Below are 19,492 nucleotides of genomic sequence, written 5' to 3'. Positions count from 1 at the left end.
AACCAATGGATTTCTGTTTTTCTTTTCTTAAAGATTTTATTAATTTACTTTAAGAGGGGAAGGGAAGGAGAAAGGGAGAGAAACATCAGTGTGTGGTTGCCTCTCGCACACACTCTACTGGGGTCCTGGCCCACAACCCAGGCATGTGCCCTGACTGGGAATTGAACCTGCAACCCTTTCGTTCAAAGGCCCGCACGCACTCTGCTGAACTACACCAGCCAGGGCTGGATTCGTGTTTTATTCAGTGGGTCATAATCTGTTAACTATTCATTTATTTTGATGCTCAAATTTCCCCTGGTTTGGTGGTGGGAGCCACTTCAAGGTGGCTCTATTGTTTAAGATGCACACATCATTTTTGGGGAATTTCCTGACTTGTGCCCCAAGAAGATATTCATCTTGTATTTCCCTTTTCCAGTCCTGGACTTTGCCAGTTTTCCAATGAGGTTTGTGGCTAGATTTCTCTCACTCTCTCACTCTTTTTTTTTTTTAAGATTTAATTTATTTATTTTTAGAGGGGAAGGGAAGGAGATAGGGAGAGAAATATCAATGTGTGGCTGCCTCTCATGAGTCCCCTGCTGGGAACTGGCCTGCAACCGAGGCATGTGCCCTGACTGGGAATCAAACCACGTTCACAGGCCCACGCTCAATGCAATGAGCTACACCAGCCAGGGCCACTCTTTCACTCTTGCTCTCACTCTCATATAGAATACCATGACTTCACACCAATAACTCTTTGATTTTAATTCAAAACCACAGGACTTACTGCAGTTTTTCTTTTCCATACTTGTAGTTCTCTTCTACAATCAGGCTTTGATTATCATCAGTATAGTATTTACTTGACTGATTACTTTGTATGGAATTTGTCGCTATCCTCAGCATCTCTGCACTGATGCTGACCTTGTTGGAACCACCTAATTACTTCTGGACTGAACTATTTGGGAAGAGGAGGGTCTTATTCAACTTCTGATATTCCAATTGCTTCATAAATGTTGGCACTTCTTTGCAGATAGTGTTCTGCAGTTATCTCCAGAGTTTTAAAGTAGGATTAGAGGATATGCAGATGACAAGTGAACACATGAAAAGATGTTAAACATCACTAGACAAAAGGGAACTGCAAATTTAAGATCTTGATGAGACATCAGCACTACACACCTATTAGAACAGCTAAAATAGGGGACTTCCGCCAAGATGGAGGTATAGGCGGATGTGCCGTGCCTTCTCACACAACCAAGTTTAGGGACAACTAAATATTAGCATCAGAAAACACAACCAGAACACGGAAAATTGAACTTTTCGGAAGTCCGTTAACAACAAATTCTTCAGCCCGACCGGTAAGGGGCGAAACCGGTGTCTCGTGAGGGGTTGCACAGGAGGACTCCGGTCGGACGGACCCAGGCGCGGAATCCAGATGCGCGAATCCAGACGCACGGGTTCCAAACCCAGGATTGGACCTAGTGAGTGACCAAGCAACCCACCGGGTGAGCGACTGCTGAGGAGACAGTGGGGAGGCGGTGCTGCGTGTTGACTGCGGTTGCCTATCTGCGGGCGAGCGGGCGAGCGGACAGGCGAGGGAGTGGGCGGTTGGACCGGGCCGGCGGTCCCCATGGCATGCGGCAGTAGAGGGCGCCGCCATTTCCCCGCTCTGACCACGCCCCCACATACAGCGTCACAACCCAGCGACCTGGGAGTCCAAGGCGCCGCTTCTCACATTTAAAGGGCCAGAACAGACCAAAAATGTCGCAGGAAGACCTCAAAGCCCCAGAGATAAATCTAAGCGACGAAGAAATAGCAAAACTCTCAGACGCACAGTTTAAAACACTGCTCATCAGGTTCCTCACAGATCTGGTTGATTATAGCCACAAATTAGAGAAACATATGAAGGCTAAACTAAGGGAAATGAATGGAATTCCACAGGAAACCCATAGAGATGAAAAGGAAACTGGGACTCAAATCAATGGAGTGGACCAGAAGAAAGCAAATAATGGCCAAACAGAAGAGTCAAGGAGCAAGAATTCAAAGAAATGAGGAGAGTCTTAGGAACCTCCAGGACATCTTTAAACGCTCCAATATCCGAATTATAGGGGTACCAGAAGGGGGAAAGACACAACCACCAGTGGAAAAACTATTTGAACAAATAATAAAAGAAAATTTCCCCAATCTGGCAAAGGAAATAGACTTCCAAGAAATCCAAGAAGCTCAGAGAGTACCAAAAAAGTTGGACTCAAGAAGAAACACACCAAGGCATATCATAATTACATTAGCCAAAATTAAAATGAAGGAGAGAATCCTAGAAGCAGCAAGAGCTAAGGGGACAATCACCTACCAAGGAGTCCCCATCAGACTGTCAGCAGATTTCTCAAAAGAGACCTTACAGGCAAGAAGGGGCTGGAAAGAAATATTCCAAGTCATGAAATCTAAAGACCTACAACCAAGATTGCTCTATCCAGCAAAACTTTCATTTAGAATGGAAGGACAGATAAGGTGCTTCTCAGATAAGATCAAATTCAAGGAGTTCATCATCACCAAGCCCTTATTATATGAAATGTTAAAGGGACTTATCTAAGAAAAAGAAGTTAAAGAAACATGAACAGTGAAAGAACAAGTTCACAGTTATTAACAACCACACCTAAAATGAAAGCAAACTAAAAGAACAGCTAGATCAGGAGTGGAAATATAGAAATGAAGATCTCAAGGATGGTTAGCAACAGGGGAGTGGGAAGAGGAGAAGGGGGCAGAAGGTACAGAAAATAAGTAGCATAGACAGTAGATAGAAAATAGATGGGGGGGCAAGAATAGCATGGGAAATATAGAACCTAAAGGACTTGAGACACATGGACATAAACTAAAGGGGGGTAATGGTGGGGATGGGGGGGGCAGGGTGGAGGGGAATGAAGGGGGGAATAGAACAACTGTAACAGCATAATCAATTTAAAAAAATAAATTAAAAAAAAAAAGAACAGCTAAAATAAAAAAATAGTGACAACTCAGTACTGGTGAGGATGTGGAGAAACTGGATCTCATAATGGTTTGGGGGATGTGAAAATGGTACAGCCTCTGTGGAAAATTGTCTAGCAGTCTCTCAAAAAACTGAACATACACATACCATGTGACTCAGCAGTTGTACGCCTGGCTTTTTATCCCAGAGAAATAAAGGCTTATTTTCTCACTAAAACCTGTGCATGATTGATGATAGCAATTTTATTTGTAATAGACAAGACTTGAGAAAAATAAAATGTCTTACAGTAGGTTAATAATTAAACAAACTGGCACATTTCTTCCTTTTTTTAAATTATATTTTTATTTATTTATTTTTCAAGTACAGTTTTCTGTCTATTTCTCCCATCCCAGCCCACCCTGCCCTGCCCCAAACTGGCACATTTATACCATGGAATACTAATCAGCAATAGAAAAGAAAAATCTATTGATAGACAGCTTGGACAGATTTCAAGAATATTATGCTTAGTGAAAACAGCCAATCTCTAAAGGTCACATACTGTATGGTTCCATTTATATAACGTCCTTTTTTCTTAAAAAATTACTTATTTATATGTAGAGAGAAGGGAAGGGAGGGAGAAAGGGAGAGAGACATCATTGTGTGGTTGCCCCTAGCACACCCTCTACTGGGACCTGGCCTACAGCCCAGGCATGTGCCATGATTGGGAATTGAACTGGCAACCCTTTGGTTCATAGGCTGGTGCTCTGTCCACTGAGACACACCAGTCAGGACTATATAACATTTCTTGAATTGACAAAATTATACAGATGAGATGAAATTAAGGGTTGCCAAGATGTAAGATTAGTAGACATAGGAGATGGGTATGACTATAAAGGAGTAGTATGAGAGAGCTCTTTGTGATAACGGGATATTTCTTTTGATTGTGGTCTTAGTTACAGAAATCTAAATGTGTGATAAGTGGCATAGAACTGCATACAGCAGGTCCTTGAATAAAGTCATTTCGTTCAACGTTGTTTTGTTCTAACATTAATGAGGAAAAAAAGTGACAGTTGCCAGCCAGGGCATTGTGTGCATGACCTGCGCATGTCTGCATGGGTTTTCTCCTGGGATGCTTGTTAACTCCCACAACCCAAAGATGTGTGAGTTGGGTAAATTGGAGTTGGGTGAACTGGTGTGTGGACATCGTCCCCATCTGAGTGCGTGCGGGATGTGTGTGAGCATGTTCTGTTCAGGCGGGTTTCCACCTTGAGCTGCCAGGACAGACTCCAGCCACCTGCGACCCTGAACTGGAAATAAGCATTTGGAAAATGATTATCTTACATGTTTTTATTTATCTTTGTAAATGTATGTATAGCTCACATTTATTTTAATGTTTAATATTAGAAGTGTTTTGGGTCTTTATTTAGGAGATTGGCGTTTTTATGGCCAGAAATATTCTGTTAAGAGCTTAACTCTTGTTTATATCAATCAGCTTATGGTAAAATTGGTTTTCATTATATGTCATTGTGCTTAAAGTTGCAGCGAGGACTTATTGTATGCATGTTGTACCAATGTCACTTGATTTTAATAGCATATTATAGTTATGTAAGATGTAAGTATTGGCAGAAAGTGGGAGAAGGGTCCACAAGACCTCTTGCTATTGCAACTTTTTGTGATGTTTCATAATAAAATTACTTTCAAAGTAATAAGAAAAATATAGTGTGAGCTAAACAAAACATGTCTGTGGGCCAAGATTCAACCCTCTGACCTATATGTTTGTGACCTCTGCTTGGTAAAGTTTTTCTAAGTTCATATTTAGAGATTAGAATTTTAGCTATCCAATCTTGCTGGTTTTTAAAGAAGAATGCAATACCTAGATTGTAGACACTTACTCAGAAAAGGGAAACATAGGTGGCATTTCTCCTAATACCTAGAAAGAAGGAAAAAGAACTTAACGTGTCATAGTAAATATATTTTGCCTTTTTCTCAGATTGATTTGATAGCTTGTATTGGTTTGTTTTATATGTGTATTTTAAACTTCCCTTGTTCTCTATGAAAAAAATCCTGAATAAAATGTCAGCAGCCTAATGAAAATATAAATAATAGATTATAGTCAGATGGAGTTTATTCTCAGAAATGCAAAGATGATTCAGTATATAATTTATTATACTTGGTATATTATGAGATTCTTGCCTTTGCTGATGAGGGGATTATAGTTTCTTGCTCAATTAATACCAGTTTTGGCCGTGTGACTAGCTTTTGGCAATGGAATGTGAATTGATGTGATGCGTGCCAATTTAGTTTCAATCTTCAACAAGATTGAAACTAAAATCTTCACCACAAAAGAAAAGTGATGGATTTGATTAGTTGAAGTTTATGGCTTTTAGTTTAAAGACAAAATTTAACACAGATAGAAATGGAGATGTTAGATCCAAAGCAGAGAACTAGAAAAAACTAAATTGTCTAGTGGAACACTGAGTAAATGTTTTGTAAGTGCACACCTGGATGCTGCAACAGTAAATTCCCTCCAGGGCAAGTCCAAGATCAGTGAGCTAAAGTAAGAGGCAATTCTTGTAAAATTTTTAGAATTTTCAGCTATTTCAGGTACTGTACGCATGATGTGGTAAGCTGCCAGTTTGGCTTGCTGACCTCACTCATTGAAGGTTGGGCAGATAATAATATTCTACTCTAGAATTCCTATCTTTTTTTTTTTCTTGGTGGCCTGTTAAGCCTCTTCTTCCTAGTCTACTACCACCTTGGATAAACCTAATGGACTTTGGACTGTATGGAGTTGACATTTCTGTGTAGGTCTAGCGAACCTTTGAAAGGTGTGCCCATATTCAGGGGTGGTGGTGGGTGCTGGGTAGCAAGCAGGTGGCCCGACAGGCAGCACCTATGGAGAACAGACCCCGTGGTTGCTCAGTGGTTCTGATTTTTAAATTTAATTATTTTAAAAACATAACAGTAGATTAATAAAGAAACATTAGAAGCATACTAAAGACAGAAAGGTGACAAGGATGCCCATTATTACTACTGCTGTTTAATTTCATAATAGTAATACCAACAAATGCAGCTATTGAAGTTATAAAGGTTAGTTAGAAAGGAGGAGGTGAAACGCTCCTTGTTAGAAAGTGATTGGATTGTAACTGAAAACACAAACAATAAGATGCAATAAAATAGTGGGAAGGTAAAAATATATAGAAATAAATATGTATGTGTTAAATATACATCTGTCCAGAAAAAGTCCAGCCACTGTTAATACAGCGAGAACTGTTTGCGCTATAATTCAGGAATGCCAAACTCATTTTCATGGAGTGGGGGTCACATCAGCCTTGTGGTTGCCTTCAAAGGGCTGCATGTAATTTTAGGACTGTATAAATGTAACTACTCCTTCACAGTTAAGTGAGAGCTCGGTGCTGCCCCTGGGTAGAAACAAGGTGCTGGGCCAGATTAAACAAGGTGGAGGGCTGGATTCAGCCTGCAGGCCTTGTATTTGTCACTTGTTATATCAGCATTATATTAATGTAACATGGCAGCCAAGGATAGTGGCCTGGATTGAGCATGTGTGAACAGTGCTGACTTCACTGTACTGTTCGTTGAGGGCCATTGGTACTGTTGACTGGGCCTGAGTACTGTGTGGCCATGCATTCAAAATGACTGAGTGAGTAGAGCAACGAATCTGCACCAAATTTTACGTTAAGCTTGAACATTCCTCTGTGGAAACTATTTGGATGATTCAGGAGGCTGCAGCTGTGGACACTGGTGATTGGCAGCTTCATCACAACAGTGCATCCACTCATGCATCACATCTTGTGCAGAATATTTTTGTGAAACATCAAATCACCCAAGTCACTAAGCTCCCTCCTTCCCTCCCCCTACAGCCCATATTTGGCACCCTGTGACTTCTGGTTTTTCTGAAAACTGCCATCACTTTTTAAAAGGAAGAGATTTCAGACCATCAGTATGATTCAGGAAAATACAACAGGATTGCTGATGGTGATTAGAAGAACTCTGTGAGGTCCCCAGGTGCCTACTTTGAAGGGGACTGATGTGCCATCGTCCTGTGTACAATGTTTCTTATAACTTCTTTAATAAATGTCTCTATTTTTCATATTACATGGCTGGATACCTTCTGGACAGACCTTGTATATGTGCATATTGTAACATACATTTAATAAATAAGGAGGAGCTGTAAGGAAAGGTATTTCCAAAGTAGACTTTGGAAGTCTTTGAGCAAAGTAGAGCAAAGTAGACTTTGCTCTACTTCTAGAGAGTGACTGTATATTTTACCTAATTTGCCTTCATTTCCACAAGAATCCCAAGAGTATACTAGTAATATAAGAAAGGCACAGTGGAAAATATATTTTAATGGCACATTTAAGTTTCATTTTAGGATGTCTCGTAATGCAGACTGTTATTGCCAAAAAAACTAATTATCTAGTCCTGGCTGGTGTAGCTCAGTGGATTGAGCGCGGGCCTGCTAACCACACGATCGCTGTTCTACTCCCACACTGATTGCTGCACATGCCTAGGTTGCAGGCCAGTTCCCAGCAGGGGACTCATGAGAGGCAACCACACATTGAAGTTTCTCTCCTTCTCTCCTTCCCTTCTTCTCTAAAGGTAAATAAATAAAATCTTAAAAAGTAAATAAATAATCTAGAAAAATTTATAATGGAATCTAGACTAAATTGAAGTGCTTTCAGTTAGTACAGCAATGCAAAATATTTGTCCTCTGTTTTCATAGTGTATATAGATTTTTAAAAACATTTTGTTAACTGTGTTAAAATTTGCTTTAATCCAATTCTATAATTCAGAACATAAGCTTGTACTTCTCAGAAGAGGAATATTTTTTGTAGAGGCAATTGTTTTGAAAAATGACTAACATTTATCTGCCTTAAGGTCTTGGGTTTTCGAGCAAAAGTGGTGCTTTTCTTTAGTAGAGTAATGTAGGTCATTAGAAATCAGATTTATATGAAAAGCTGTTTATAGACTATTCGGCATTAGGGCCTGGGATGAAGGTGTATGTATGTTAGTCTTTTGGAAGCTCCTTAGCTAATTTGTTTGGTTTAGTTAATGTATATTATGTTTGTGATTATATGTTACTTATATTTTAAGACATACAAGTAAATACTAAGTGTTCTTTCATGCCCAGCTTAATAGCATGGAAAGAAATGTAGCTTTCCACATCATTTGATAAATATGTTTATCAACCAACCTTTAGAAGTAGAAAATTAAAAGGAAGTTTCTTTTTAATTTACCATAAGGAAAGAGAACCATGTTAGTTTCACACTAAATAACCAAGAATCTATCTGTATGCTTTCACCTGTATCTTCTAATGTAATTTTAACTCAACTCCCAAGGATCCTGTCTTTGAGCTCTGAATTTTCCAGTCTCTGGACTTGGAATGTGGAGGAGATGAAAGAAAACAGACTTGAGGATATACAAACATGAGCTCAGACCTTCCCCAGAAAAACCCAGAACTCCCCCAGCTACTAAATTTCACTTTAAAATGCTTGATGCTTCATCTGAATTTTGGGTTGTCTTAGGGTCATACCAAATATTAGAAAGTTATTAATTATATGCAGGTAGAAAAGAGACTAAAATGCCTACTTGTGACAAACTTCTGATCCTTTAATTCACTGGGATGATTTTGTGTTTAATATGCTTCTTAGAATAACAGAGAACAAACTAGAGATTTAAGGAAAATTTATGAGACTACCCCTAAATTTCTTTTTTTTTTTTTAAAGATTTTATTTATTTATCTTTAGAGGGAAAGTGAAGGAGAGAGGGATAGAAATATCAATGTATGGTTGCCTCTCATGCGTCCTCTGCTGGGAATTGGCCTGCAACCCTGGCATGTGCCCTGATTGGGAATCGAACCGTGGTTGCTTGGTTTCCAGGCCTGTGCTCAATCCACTGAGCTATACCAGCCAGGGCCCCTACATTTCTTAAACTGAATGAAATTTAAGTTTAGTCTAAGAGGACTTTAGGTTGTTCTTGAAATAGTAAGTCATCTGTCTTCTGTCTTGTATTAATGTTTCCTTTATATTCCTGAAAGTTTATTTTGTCAAAATTTTTATTTAGCCTGTTTGGTTTTGGTCTGTTGTTCTTTACTCTGTCCCAGCACACACTTTTTTTTTCTTTCTTTCCTGTTTGAACAAAACTCTGAAAAGAATCTGGAAACCCATAACACCTTGTGGGGTATGTTTGTAAATTATAGAAATTGGGTATATGGGGGGGGTGGCCTACTGCAGGGATTGAAGGGACTGTTGACCATATACCTTGTAATATTACCAAAAATTAAACTATATAAATATATTGGCTATATAAAATATTAAAATGAGGTAGTTCATGATTATTGTTTTAAATAATAATGTTCTTTTGGTAGAGTAAGTTGAAAATAAAGGAAATAATGAAGAATTACCACCAGTAATCTCAACCACCTAGATAATATCTGTTACTGTTTTGTTAGAGTGTCTCAGTCCAAAAGAAAATGCATGTTTATACAAGTTGTGCCTTTTGACAAAATATTTTATGATATTTTATAACCTACCTTTTAAAATTTAACAATATATTGTAAGTAATTTCCCAGTTTTTTAAGTATTTGCTTTCATTCATTTCAATTATTGTGTGGTACTCTTTCATATTTATTCTTTGTTTAGACAGTTTACTATTGTTGGACATATAGATTGTCTTACCTTTTTCTGATGTAGTATAATTCCTTCTAGGTAAATGAGCACATATCCATAATGATTTGTACTTAAGGCATTGTCAGATTACCTCCTGTAAGGGTTGTGCTCATTTGCACCCATTGTGGTGTATGAGAGTCTCCCTAAGCATGGCTACAAGAAACTGCCCAGGTGACCAGCTATAAAATCGTTAATTTAATGCAGTATAATAGGTAAAACCTGAAGATGGGGCAACTTCTAGACCCATGGTTGTGGGGAGAGAACAGTCTGGGTCATAAAACTAATTTTCTCTTATATACTGTATGTAATTGATACCAGGCTATGGTAGGTATTTTTACAGTTAAACCTAGGATTTTTGGATATTGGATTGTTGGGCTTGGCCAAGATGGATAGGATTTTTGCTGTCCTAGATTGAAATCTTTTCTGCAAATAGATTGAGTTGTATTCTGCCTACTGGCTGACCTAGCAGTCTATTAATGTGGGTCTGTGTAAACTGAACAGTTTTTAGATTGAAATATGCTTATAAGTGAATATCCAACTGAATTTATTAAAAGATGAGAGATGGCTGACTAAGTAATCCAAGGAAAATATTACAGTTTTAATTGCCTTGGAATATTTACTGACCATCTGATGTCATTGTCCAGAGCTACTTTGCTGGCATACTGGTAGTTTTGTGAATTTTACTTTTGGATCTTGTGAGAGAATGAGAAGAGGTTAGGGCACATAATCGGCAAGAAAAGCAAGTGGTTACAAGTCTATTTACAATGCAGCCTTGTTTACCCACTCTTTGCCTATCTGCATTTCTGAAACTGGATTCCTTAGCTCTGTGAACTGGTTAGCACAAGAGCACTCTTCTAGTTTAGGGTGCTTGGAATTGTAAGTATGCAGAAGAGAACACAGTTATGTGTATCTTAGTTGGATAAGTGTATCCTGTCACTGTTAGGACTTGATGTGGTGTAAAAGGATTAATAAAGAGGAGTGAGGACTTCTGGCCAAGATGGAGGCGTAGGAAGACACACTGTGCCTCCTTGCACAACCAAAATAAGGACAACAACAATTTAGAAACAAAAACAACCAGTACCATCAAAAAATTGAACTGTATGGAAGTCTGACAACCAAGGAGTTAAAGTAGACATATTCATCCAGACCAGTAGGACAGGTTGAATCCGGCAGCTGGATGGAGGGGGGTCCTGGCAAGGCAGCAGACACAATGAGGCAGTGGATTGTAGAGGGGTGCAACGCACAAGGTGGCTGGCGGACCAGATGGTCCCACATTCACACTCACATAAACCAGGAGAAACTGGGGAGCGAGCGCAACCCAGGGTGCCAGTGCGGGGAAATAAAGTCTCAAAACACCTATTAAAAATACCTGTGGGGGTTGAGGTGCTGGGAGAAACTTCCAGCCTCACAGGAGAGTTTGTTGGGGAGACCCACTGTGTCCTAGAAGGTACACAAGCCCACCTACCCACCTGGGATCAGCACCAGAAAGGCCCAGCCTGCTTGGGAGAAGCTGCTGAAGTAACTGAAATGTGTCAGAGAGTGCAGCAAGTGCCGTAGTTCCCTCTCGGACCCCTCCCCCACATATAACGTGGGTTGCCCCATCCTGGTAAACACCTAAGGCTCTGCCCCTTATATGTAACAGGCACACTGAGACAAAAAAAAAAAAAGGCCAAATGAAAGAACAGATCAAAGCTCCAGAAAAAATACAACTAAGCAATGAAGAGATAGCCAACCTATTAGATGCATAGTTCAAAACACTGGTAATCAGGATGCTCACAGAATTGGTTGAATTTGGTTGCAAATTAGATGAAAAAATGAAGGCTACACTAAGTGAAATAAAGGAAAATGTACAGGGAACCAATAGTGATGGGAAAGATACTGGGACTCAAATCAATGGAGTGGACCAGAAAGAAACATCCAATCAGAAAAGAGTGAAGAAGCAAGAATTCAAAAAAAAATGGAGAGGCTTAGGAACTTCCAGGACATCTTTAAATGTTCCAACATCCGAATTATAGGGGCACCAGAAGGAGAAGAGGGAGAATAACAAGTGGAAAACTTACTTGAACAAATAAGAAAGGAGAACTTCCTCAGTCTGGCAAAGAAAATAGACTTCCAGAAAGTCCAGGAAGCTCAGAGAGTCAGTCCCAAAGAAGTTGGACCTAAGGAGGAACACACCAAGGCACATCATAATCACATTACCCAAGATGTAAGAGATGGAGAGAATCTTAAAAGCAGCAAGAGAGAAAGAGGACAGTTGTCTCCTAAGGAGTTCCCATCAGACTGTCAGTTGATTTCTCAAAAGAGACCATGCAGGCAAGAAGGGACTGGAAAGAAGTATTCCAAGTCATGAAATGCAAGGACCTATATCCAAGATCACTATCCAGCAAAGCTATCATTTCGAATGGAAGGGCAGACAGGTAAAGTGCTTCTTAGATAAGGTCAAGTTAGAGGAGGTCATCATCACCAAGCCCTTACTATATGAAATGTTAAAGGGATTTATCTAAAAAGAAGATCAAAAATACAAATAATAAAATTACAACAAACTCACAACGATCAACAATGAAACCTAAAAAAAAACCCCAAACAACAAACTAAGCAAACAACTAGAACAGGAACAGAATCACAGAAAGGGAGATCACGTGGAGGGTTATCAGTGTGGGAGTGGGAGGGGGAAAAGGTACAGAGAATAAGTAAGCATAGATGGTAGGTAGAAAATAGGGGGAGGGTAAGAATAGTATGGGAAGTGTAGAAGGTAAGGAACTTTTAAGTATGACACATGGACATGAACTAAAGGAGGGAATGTGGGGAGGGTAGAGGGGAGTGAAGGGGGAAATGGGACAACTGTAAAAGCATAATCAGTAAAATAAAAAAGAGAAGTGAGCTGGGAATGGTTTATCAACTGAAGTCTCTGGAATTGGTTTTTAGGTCTGTTTGTATTATGGACATTTCAGAGTGAAGAGGTTATAGAAATGCTAGTCACAATGTTAACACTATTTGTTAAAGGAGCAAAGACTGCTTCATTTCATATCACCTTAGTTATGAGAAAAATCTGGTTTTATTTTGCAGGCTCTTCTGAGTAGTATCTGTTTTATAAAATATAAGTGGCATTTTTATTTCACCTAATTTGGGGTTATCTGTTAATCTTAAATTTTTATTATAAGAATATGGAATATAAAGATTCTTTTCTATCTGATTTTAACAGTTGCAAGTCATTTATTATTATTTTTGAGAACTAAGGGGAAAATTTAGAATATTTTTGTTACTGAGAGAATAAAGGTACTGTAAGTAGTCACATCTGATTTTAGGTCTTTTATTCTCATCTGTATCATAAACCTGCTGTGGATTTTGGGTAGATAGTCCTCTCATTTTTGTTCTTTTTTATTTATATTTTTGAGAAAGGGGAAGAGAGGGAGAGAGACAACAATGTGTGGTTGCCTCCCACACACCCTCAACCAGAGACCTGGCCCACACTGGCGCCCTGACTGGGAATCAAACCTACGACCCTTTGGTTTGCAGGCCTGCATGCACTCAATCCACTGAGCCGCACCAGCCAGGGCTCCTAATTTTAGTTTTTTGTTCCTTGTGAAATACAGGGTCTGGCAGAAGTAAGGCCTGCTTGAGTGTGGTTGGTAGGGTAATAATGCAGGTGTGATAATTTATAGTTTTAGTTTGAACATTTCACCTAAAATATATGGTGTGCTTGAGTATGATATTGTTATGTTACAGAATTACATGCTTATGATTTTGTAATAAAAGGGTAAGGCCCTTTTTATTACAAAATCTTTTTTATTTGTGATGGACCCTGTATTTCATTGTGGGTATCACTAAAAGCATGGTGAAAATTAACTTTTAGTAATTAAAATGTTAAGTTCAGTCATCTGCTTGACAGTTTAATTTTTGTTTTTGTTTTCAGCATTGGTTGGATGGTACAAAGAGTATTAAAAAGCAAGTAAAAAGTAAGTGTTGAAAAATTGTGAAATAAAAATTGAATTATATAATTATATGTTAGTAACTGATTTCTAATAGTAGGGACATAAGAAATCATGTTTCAGATGAATTTCTTACCATCTCTACTGTCTAAAAATAATTTCAATTTGATATACTGGTCTTAAGTTATATTGGGTTGATGGTAATTAGATTCGAGTGCCTTACAGTTTGTTTCCAGGAGAAAGTCTTGCACCTCGCAAATGAGAGTGAGTTCCCTGAGATGCTTAACTTTTATTTAGTAACCTCTTATGTTGGACTTTTCTTGTTTTGTATCTGCCCAGCTGTGGAAAATGTTTTGAGAATTTAAAGCAGTAACTTCTTAAAAAATTAAAAATAGCTGGAAGCAATTCACATAAAACATCAGTATTGTTCCTATCAATAGTTGGGAAAATACCAGTGTTCAATTCATAATACATCTTGTCCTGCATAGTAACAGATTTCAGGGCACCTCAACTCTAGTCTTTACAAAGTAAGGGAACCATTAGAATAGAGAAGTTAATGAAGCAGGTTAAATAAGTGAATTGGAAAGTGTGCGGAGGATTTGCCAGGAATAATTAATAACAGACATTCTTCTGTACTCTGGAGAAACACAGCTCTGCAGATTTTTAGGGCTGTCAGGTCACACAGTCAAAACATTTTTATTTGATGTATTTGGCCCTGAACTGTTAGAATTTACAGGCATCTATTCTTCAGAGGATGCATGATTATGATTATATTGTACAACTATTAATACAGTTAAAAAACTGTTGATTTATCTTTTTGTGTTTAATCAAGCCTCTAGTGTAAACTGAAGTGTTGCCACAACCTGTTATCTTTTGGCTCCAGTTCAGTGGATTTTGACAGATTTAATGACTGTAAATTCTTACTGTTTAAACAATTATAAAACAATTAAAGCTTTTTTCGTTCTTTTTTTAATGGCAGTCGGTTCACCCTATTGTCTGCATTTTCGAGTTAAGTTTTATTCCTCAGAACCAAATAATCTTCGTGAAGAGCTCACCCGGTAAGACTACTTTCCAGAGTTGTATGTACATGGGTAAAGTTTGGTCAGGCTAACCAAAATGTTGGATAATTATCCATAATTCTTTCCAGCTAATGCAGTGAATTCCTTGCTCCTCATAACAAGGCCTCAGACAATAGAATTTGTTTTGGAAAAGTGCTTTTTAACTGTAGAGTTATTTTCCTTTATTAGTTTTCAAAATAAAGATGAAATGATTTCCTAGCATCCTTCAAAGATAACTAGTGAGTTCTTCTCTTTTTTTAAATCCTCACCTGAGGATATGCTTATTGACTAGAGAGAGAGAGAAGAGAGAAAAACATCGATGTGAGAGAGAAACGTTGATCAGTTGCCTCCAGTATGTGCCCCTACCGGGGATCAAACCTGCAACCTAGGTATGTGCCCTGACTGGAAATCGAACCCACCATCTTTTTGTGTACCAACCACGCTCAAAGCTACTGAGTCACCCAGCCAGGGCACTAGTGAGTTCATTTCTTTAAGTATCATTATCAATTCATGTATTTTAATCAGGGTAGATATGTTTCAAAACATTGCCATGTTTATTGATGTTCAAAATGATCTGTCTTTGGCCACAGGGAGTTTATTCAAGTTAGCTCCTGGTTTTCTTTACCTATTGAAATGCCGTTATTAATAAAAAATGTTAGATTTAATTTGGTTTGAATGGTTTTGAATAAACCTTAACTAGGTTATATATACTTACTTTACTTTTTTCCTGCACTCTTGGTATTACTCATTGATGATACAGCAAATCCATGACTCACTCCACATACTATTAAGTGAAAAATTGAGTTGCTGAGTACCTTCCAAAGGGGTTTCCTCTTGACTACTTCGCCAGTGAGATTATAGCTGTTATCCACAGTTATATTTGTACTGTATCCCTTCACATAATGAAGTGTCAGAAGAAAATTAAATCATCTCACAGTTTATTCTCAGTAATTTGCCTTAAACCTTTTCTCTTTACTATAGTATTCTGTGCCTGCCTTTTTTCTTGCAGTTATCTTGCACAAGTGCTACCATTTCCTGGTGCTTATTGCCACTTTTTTCTTATTTTTTTTCTTTTATGGATTTTAGTGTGGGTAAAATTCTGTAATTAAGATTGTTTCTTCTCAAATTAGAAGGGTAAGATTATTTTTACAGTAGACTGTTCTGTTTAGTTAAATTTGTGCCTTTTGTTTTTCTTAGATATTTATTTGTTCTTCAATTAAAACAAGATATTCTCAGTGGAAAGTGAGTATTAGTTGCATAAGGTAAACAGCTTTTTCTTGAGTAGCTGAAAAATGTTTTTGAAAAATAGACTGTAATTAATTATGAATAAGAAACAGTCAAGATAAAGTATGTATTTCTGTTTCTCTTAAAATGAAGGTTTGTGAAATTGACTTGTTCAACCAATTTTCTGTTTGGTCTCAGATTGGAGTGTCCCTTTGATACAGCAGTTCAGTTGGCAGCTTATAATCTGCAAGGTAAACGATTCTCATGTTGACTATTAGGAGTTAAGCGTCATTTTTTCATTGTGTGTTAGAAAATTTTAAAAGATTTAAATTCATGTGCAAGAAGAAAACCAGGACTGTTTTTGTGCAAATTTGTATCAGTATCTAACTCTGACTTTATTTTCACTTGTTTTAGAACCTTGCCCTCTATTTTTCCTCTTTTGCTTTTTTTCTGTCAATAGTGTTTTCAAACAAAAGTCGTAGTCTACTTGATAATTTGGTAAATGTTATAATTGACACTCAGCTAATTTTTTCTTGAGTACAATTATATATTAGTAACTTGCTTTTGGCATATGGTTTAGTTTAGTCTTATGTGGAGGCAGCTTTGCCAGCAAGCCCCCCCATCCACCATGGATGAAAGTGAAACTACCAAGTCGTGATCTGCTTGGGGAGGAGAGATGGTCAATCTCTCAGAGGAGAAAGACCAAGAACCTCTTCTTCAACGGCTTTTATTAGGTTCTAATACACAGGAATACAGGTAAAGCTCACCAATCAATGTCAGGCAGCAAGGATCAAACAATAGATAACATTTCAAAGAGATCTGAGGGCTCAGTCTGAGTCAGTGTCTATCAGGTAAGGGAGTTGCAAAAACTTTGGCAGACATAGTCATTTCCTGCTCAGACCCTTACCATATGAATGAAAGCACTCTTAGCAAAGCAGGTTTCACAGGACTTTAGGAACTCTTTTTTATGCCTGATCATCCAGAACCTGCTGCTCTAGCTGGCAAAAGGATGCACCACCTTCCCCATTATAGGTTTTTAGGCTTAAGTGGATTAGAGCCAGGAAGCGCTTCTCCCAGAGGAAATGGGGACTCAGGCTATGTCACAATAGCCAGAGAACGAGGGTCCATCACTCCCTCTTTGTTTCAGCACCCCCAAGGGCCTCCCAAGTGATTGTGTCTGGCTTAGGTTGCCCCCACTCTGAGGGGTCTTATCCCTCTCTGACTAACTGACCAAGTGTTGGGGGCAGGGGATGAAGCAGAAGCAGTGCTGCTGCCAGAGATAAGCTTTGTCTCCTTAGTGGCTCACAGTCCAGAGGTCGCTCACTCAGCCTTAGCCATGGGGGGCAGTTACAACTCCGGAAGCCAGGCAGAGCGGTTCCCAACAATCTTACTCTTAAAAATGAATCCATTAAGGAATTACTTAGAGTGTATTTAAAAGTTTCTGATAGTTATTTTGAGTATAAAAATGTTTTCCAGTAAATGAGAATAAAGAAAACCTCAAATTTTTTACCTTAACTGATCATATACTGTTAAACTTAGGAATTCCCTGCTGAAAAATTGACATTTTAATAAAACTATAATTTCTGTTGTTCACAGAATGGAAAGAACTTTCTGATTATAATTTCATGCTTTTTTGGGGAGGTGCTGATTCCATATTTATCCCCAATAATTGCTATTCTGTAGATAAGGCTAAATTGTTAATGTTTTATGTTACACCTAATATTTTACTTATTTTGTGCTTCCAGTATTTAAGAAATCATATATTCCTGTTGATAGAGGGATTGATGAATGGAGGAAATTTCTGTACTTTAGAAATTTGCAACCAGTATAAACTGTTAATCTGCTTGTCTCCATCTACTGTCCTAACCCATCTGCAAATTAAAACTTTTCTGATTTGCAGAATATCAACTAGATACTAGTCTGGAAATGCTGTGCCTCTAGCACTGTAATAATAAGAAGTATATAATTACATGAATCTCTAAAAGCACATTTTTTACATTTTATTAATTCCTGTGTAAAGTTGTTAATTCTAAAATTCTTTAATCTACTCAAAAGCTGTCATTTTCTAAATGTTTCTTTTTTTAACATTTTATTTATTTATCTTAAGAGGGGGAGGGATAGAAATATTAATATATGGTTGCCTCTTGTGTGTCCCCTGCTGGGAATTGGCCTGCAACCTAGGCATGTGCCTTGACTGGGAATCAAACCGCCTGTGCTCAGTCCACTGATCTACACCAGCCAGGGCCAAAAGCTGTCATTTTCAATATCTGTTATACCATTAATTTTGTTATATAGTCTGAATTAAAAATACAGTTTTTATACATTTTGGCGTATTTAACAAAACACTTAAGAATAGTGCTCACTAAATACTGTTTGATTTATACATGTGACTGTTATATTATTTCTTAACCCTACTTATTTTAAAATAAAATTTTTACTTGATCTTTTCATCCATGGCACCATTATTTTGGATTCCTCCAAATTTCATGTTATGTCTTATGCATCACTTTGTCCCCTGTCTAGTGTTTTACCAAATCCTATTAGTTCTTAAGGTCCTTAAGAATAAACATGCTGAAGTATTACACTTATCTTCATAAAAAGAACTTTTATTAGCTTTTTCTCATATTCTCAGGTTCACTTTTCTCAATCATTTCAGTATATATATTCTGAACAACATTATATAGCAGATTTGGTTTGGAGTTCCTTAAAGACACTGTGGTTCAGGCAAAAGAGCAATTTCTTTACCGGTGAAGGGCCGTGATAGTATTCTTTAAGGTTATTGTGAAGTTAACAGACAGTACATCTGTATTATCTCTAGTGCGTAGAGTAGGTGCTCAGTAAATAATGTTATTATCACCCTGACTTGTGTGGCTCAGTTGTCTAGGTGTCGTCCTGTAAAGCAGAAGGTCACTGGTCAGGACACACATGCCTGGGTTGTGCGCTTGGTCCCCTGTCACAGTGTGTACAGGAAGCAACTGATTGATTTTTCTCTTTCACATCAATGTTTCCCGCTCTCTCTTGCCTCCCCTCTCTCTAAAAACAAGAAATAAAATCTTTTAAGAAATGTTACTATTTTTATGATTATCTCAATGTAGTATTTTTCTGTTGACAGCTACATTTTTATAAAAATGGAAATATTTTAATGCACAGGATTATATTTTTAAAGGAAAAAATATAAAGTATAGAAAATTAGAATGTTTTCCCTTCTTGCCCAAACCTATAGTTTAGAGATAGCCACAGGTAAGTATATAAATGTTTGCGCATTGTTCAGTTCTTTTCTGCTGCCTTCCTGCTCAAATATATTTTAGCAAGACTATCTTTAGAATTAATAATTCAGAATTCTAGGACAACATCTTACAGTGGTATATGCTGATGCATTCTTTGCGTATTAGATTCTTAACAGATACCAGCTAGTTGTTAGGGATTGCTAAATATTTTTATTTATTCATTATAAAGTCAAAAATTATTTCCCTGTGGAAGTCTAGGAAGGGTTTGTCACACAAAAGTGAAACATAAGATACAAATTTATTTAAAAGATATTTAATTAGAAATATACCATCAACCACACAATGTCATTTATGTGTATAAAAAGGAAGTCATCAGCTTCCGGCCAAGACTGAGGCGTAGGTAGACACACTGTGCCTCCTTATACAAAAG

At 37.8% G+C, this 19,492-nt stretch overlaps 1 protein-coding gene across 1 annotated transcript in view; it reads left to right on the top strand.

Moving 5' to 3' along the window:
• Positions 1-19,492, top strand: part of EPB41L5 (erythrocyte membrane protein band 4.1 like 5) — a 177,296-nt gene that overhangs the window by 26,353 nt on the left and 131,451 nt on the right. The window contains exons 4-7 of the mRNA XM_037146265.2: positions 13,538-13,580; positions 14,533-14,611; positions 15,809-15,853; positions 16,034-16,086. Of these exons, the coding sequence (XP_037002160.2) occupies positions 13,538-13,580; positions 14,533-14,611; positions 15,809-15,853; positions 16,034-16,086 (220 nt within the window). The remainder of the gene's footprint in view (positions 1-13,537; positions 13,581-14,532; positions 14,612-15,808; positions 15,854-16,033; positions 16,087-19,492) is intronic.

Source organism: Artibeus jamaicensis, unplaced genomic scaffold, assembly GCF_021234435.1.
Source record: "Artibeus jamaicensis isolate MK-2021 breed Jamaican fruit bat unplaced genomic scaffold, CSHL_Jam_final contig_463, whole genome shotgun sequence".
Taxonomy (NCBI): Eukaryota; Metazoa; Chordata; class Mammalia; order Chiroptera; family Phyllostomidae; genus Artibeus; species Artibeus jamaicensis.
This window is presented reverse-complemented; position numbering and strand designations above follow the sequence as displayed.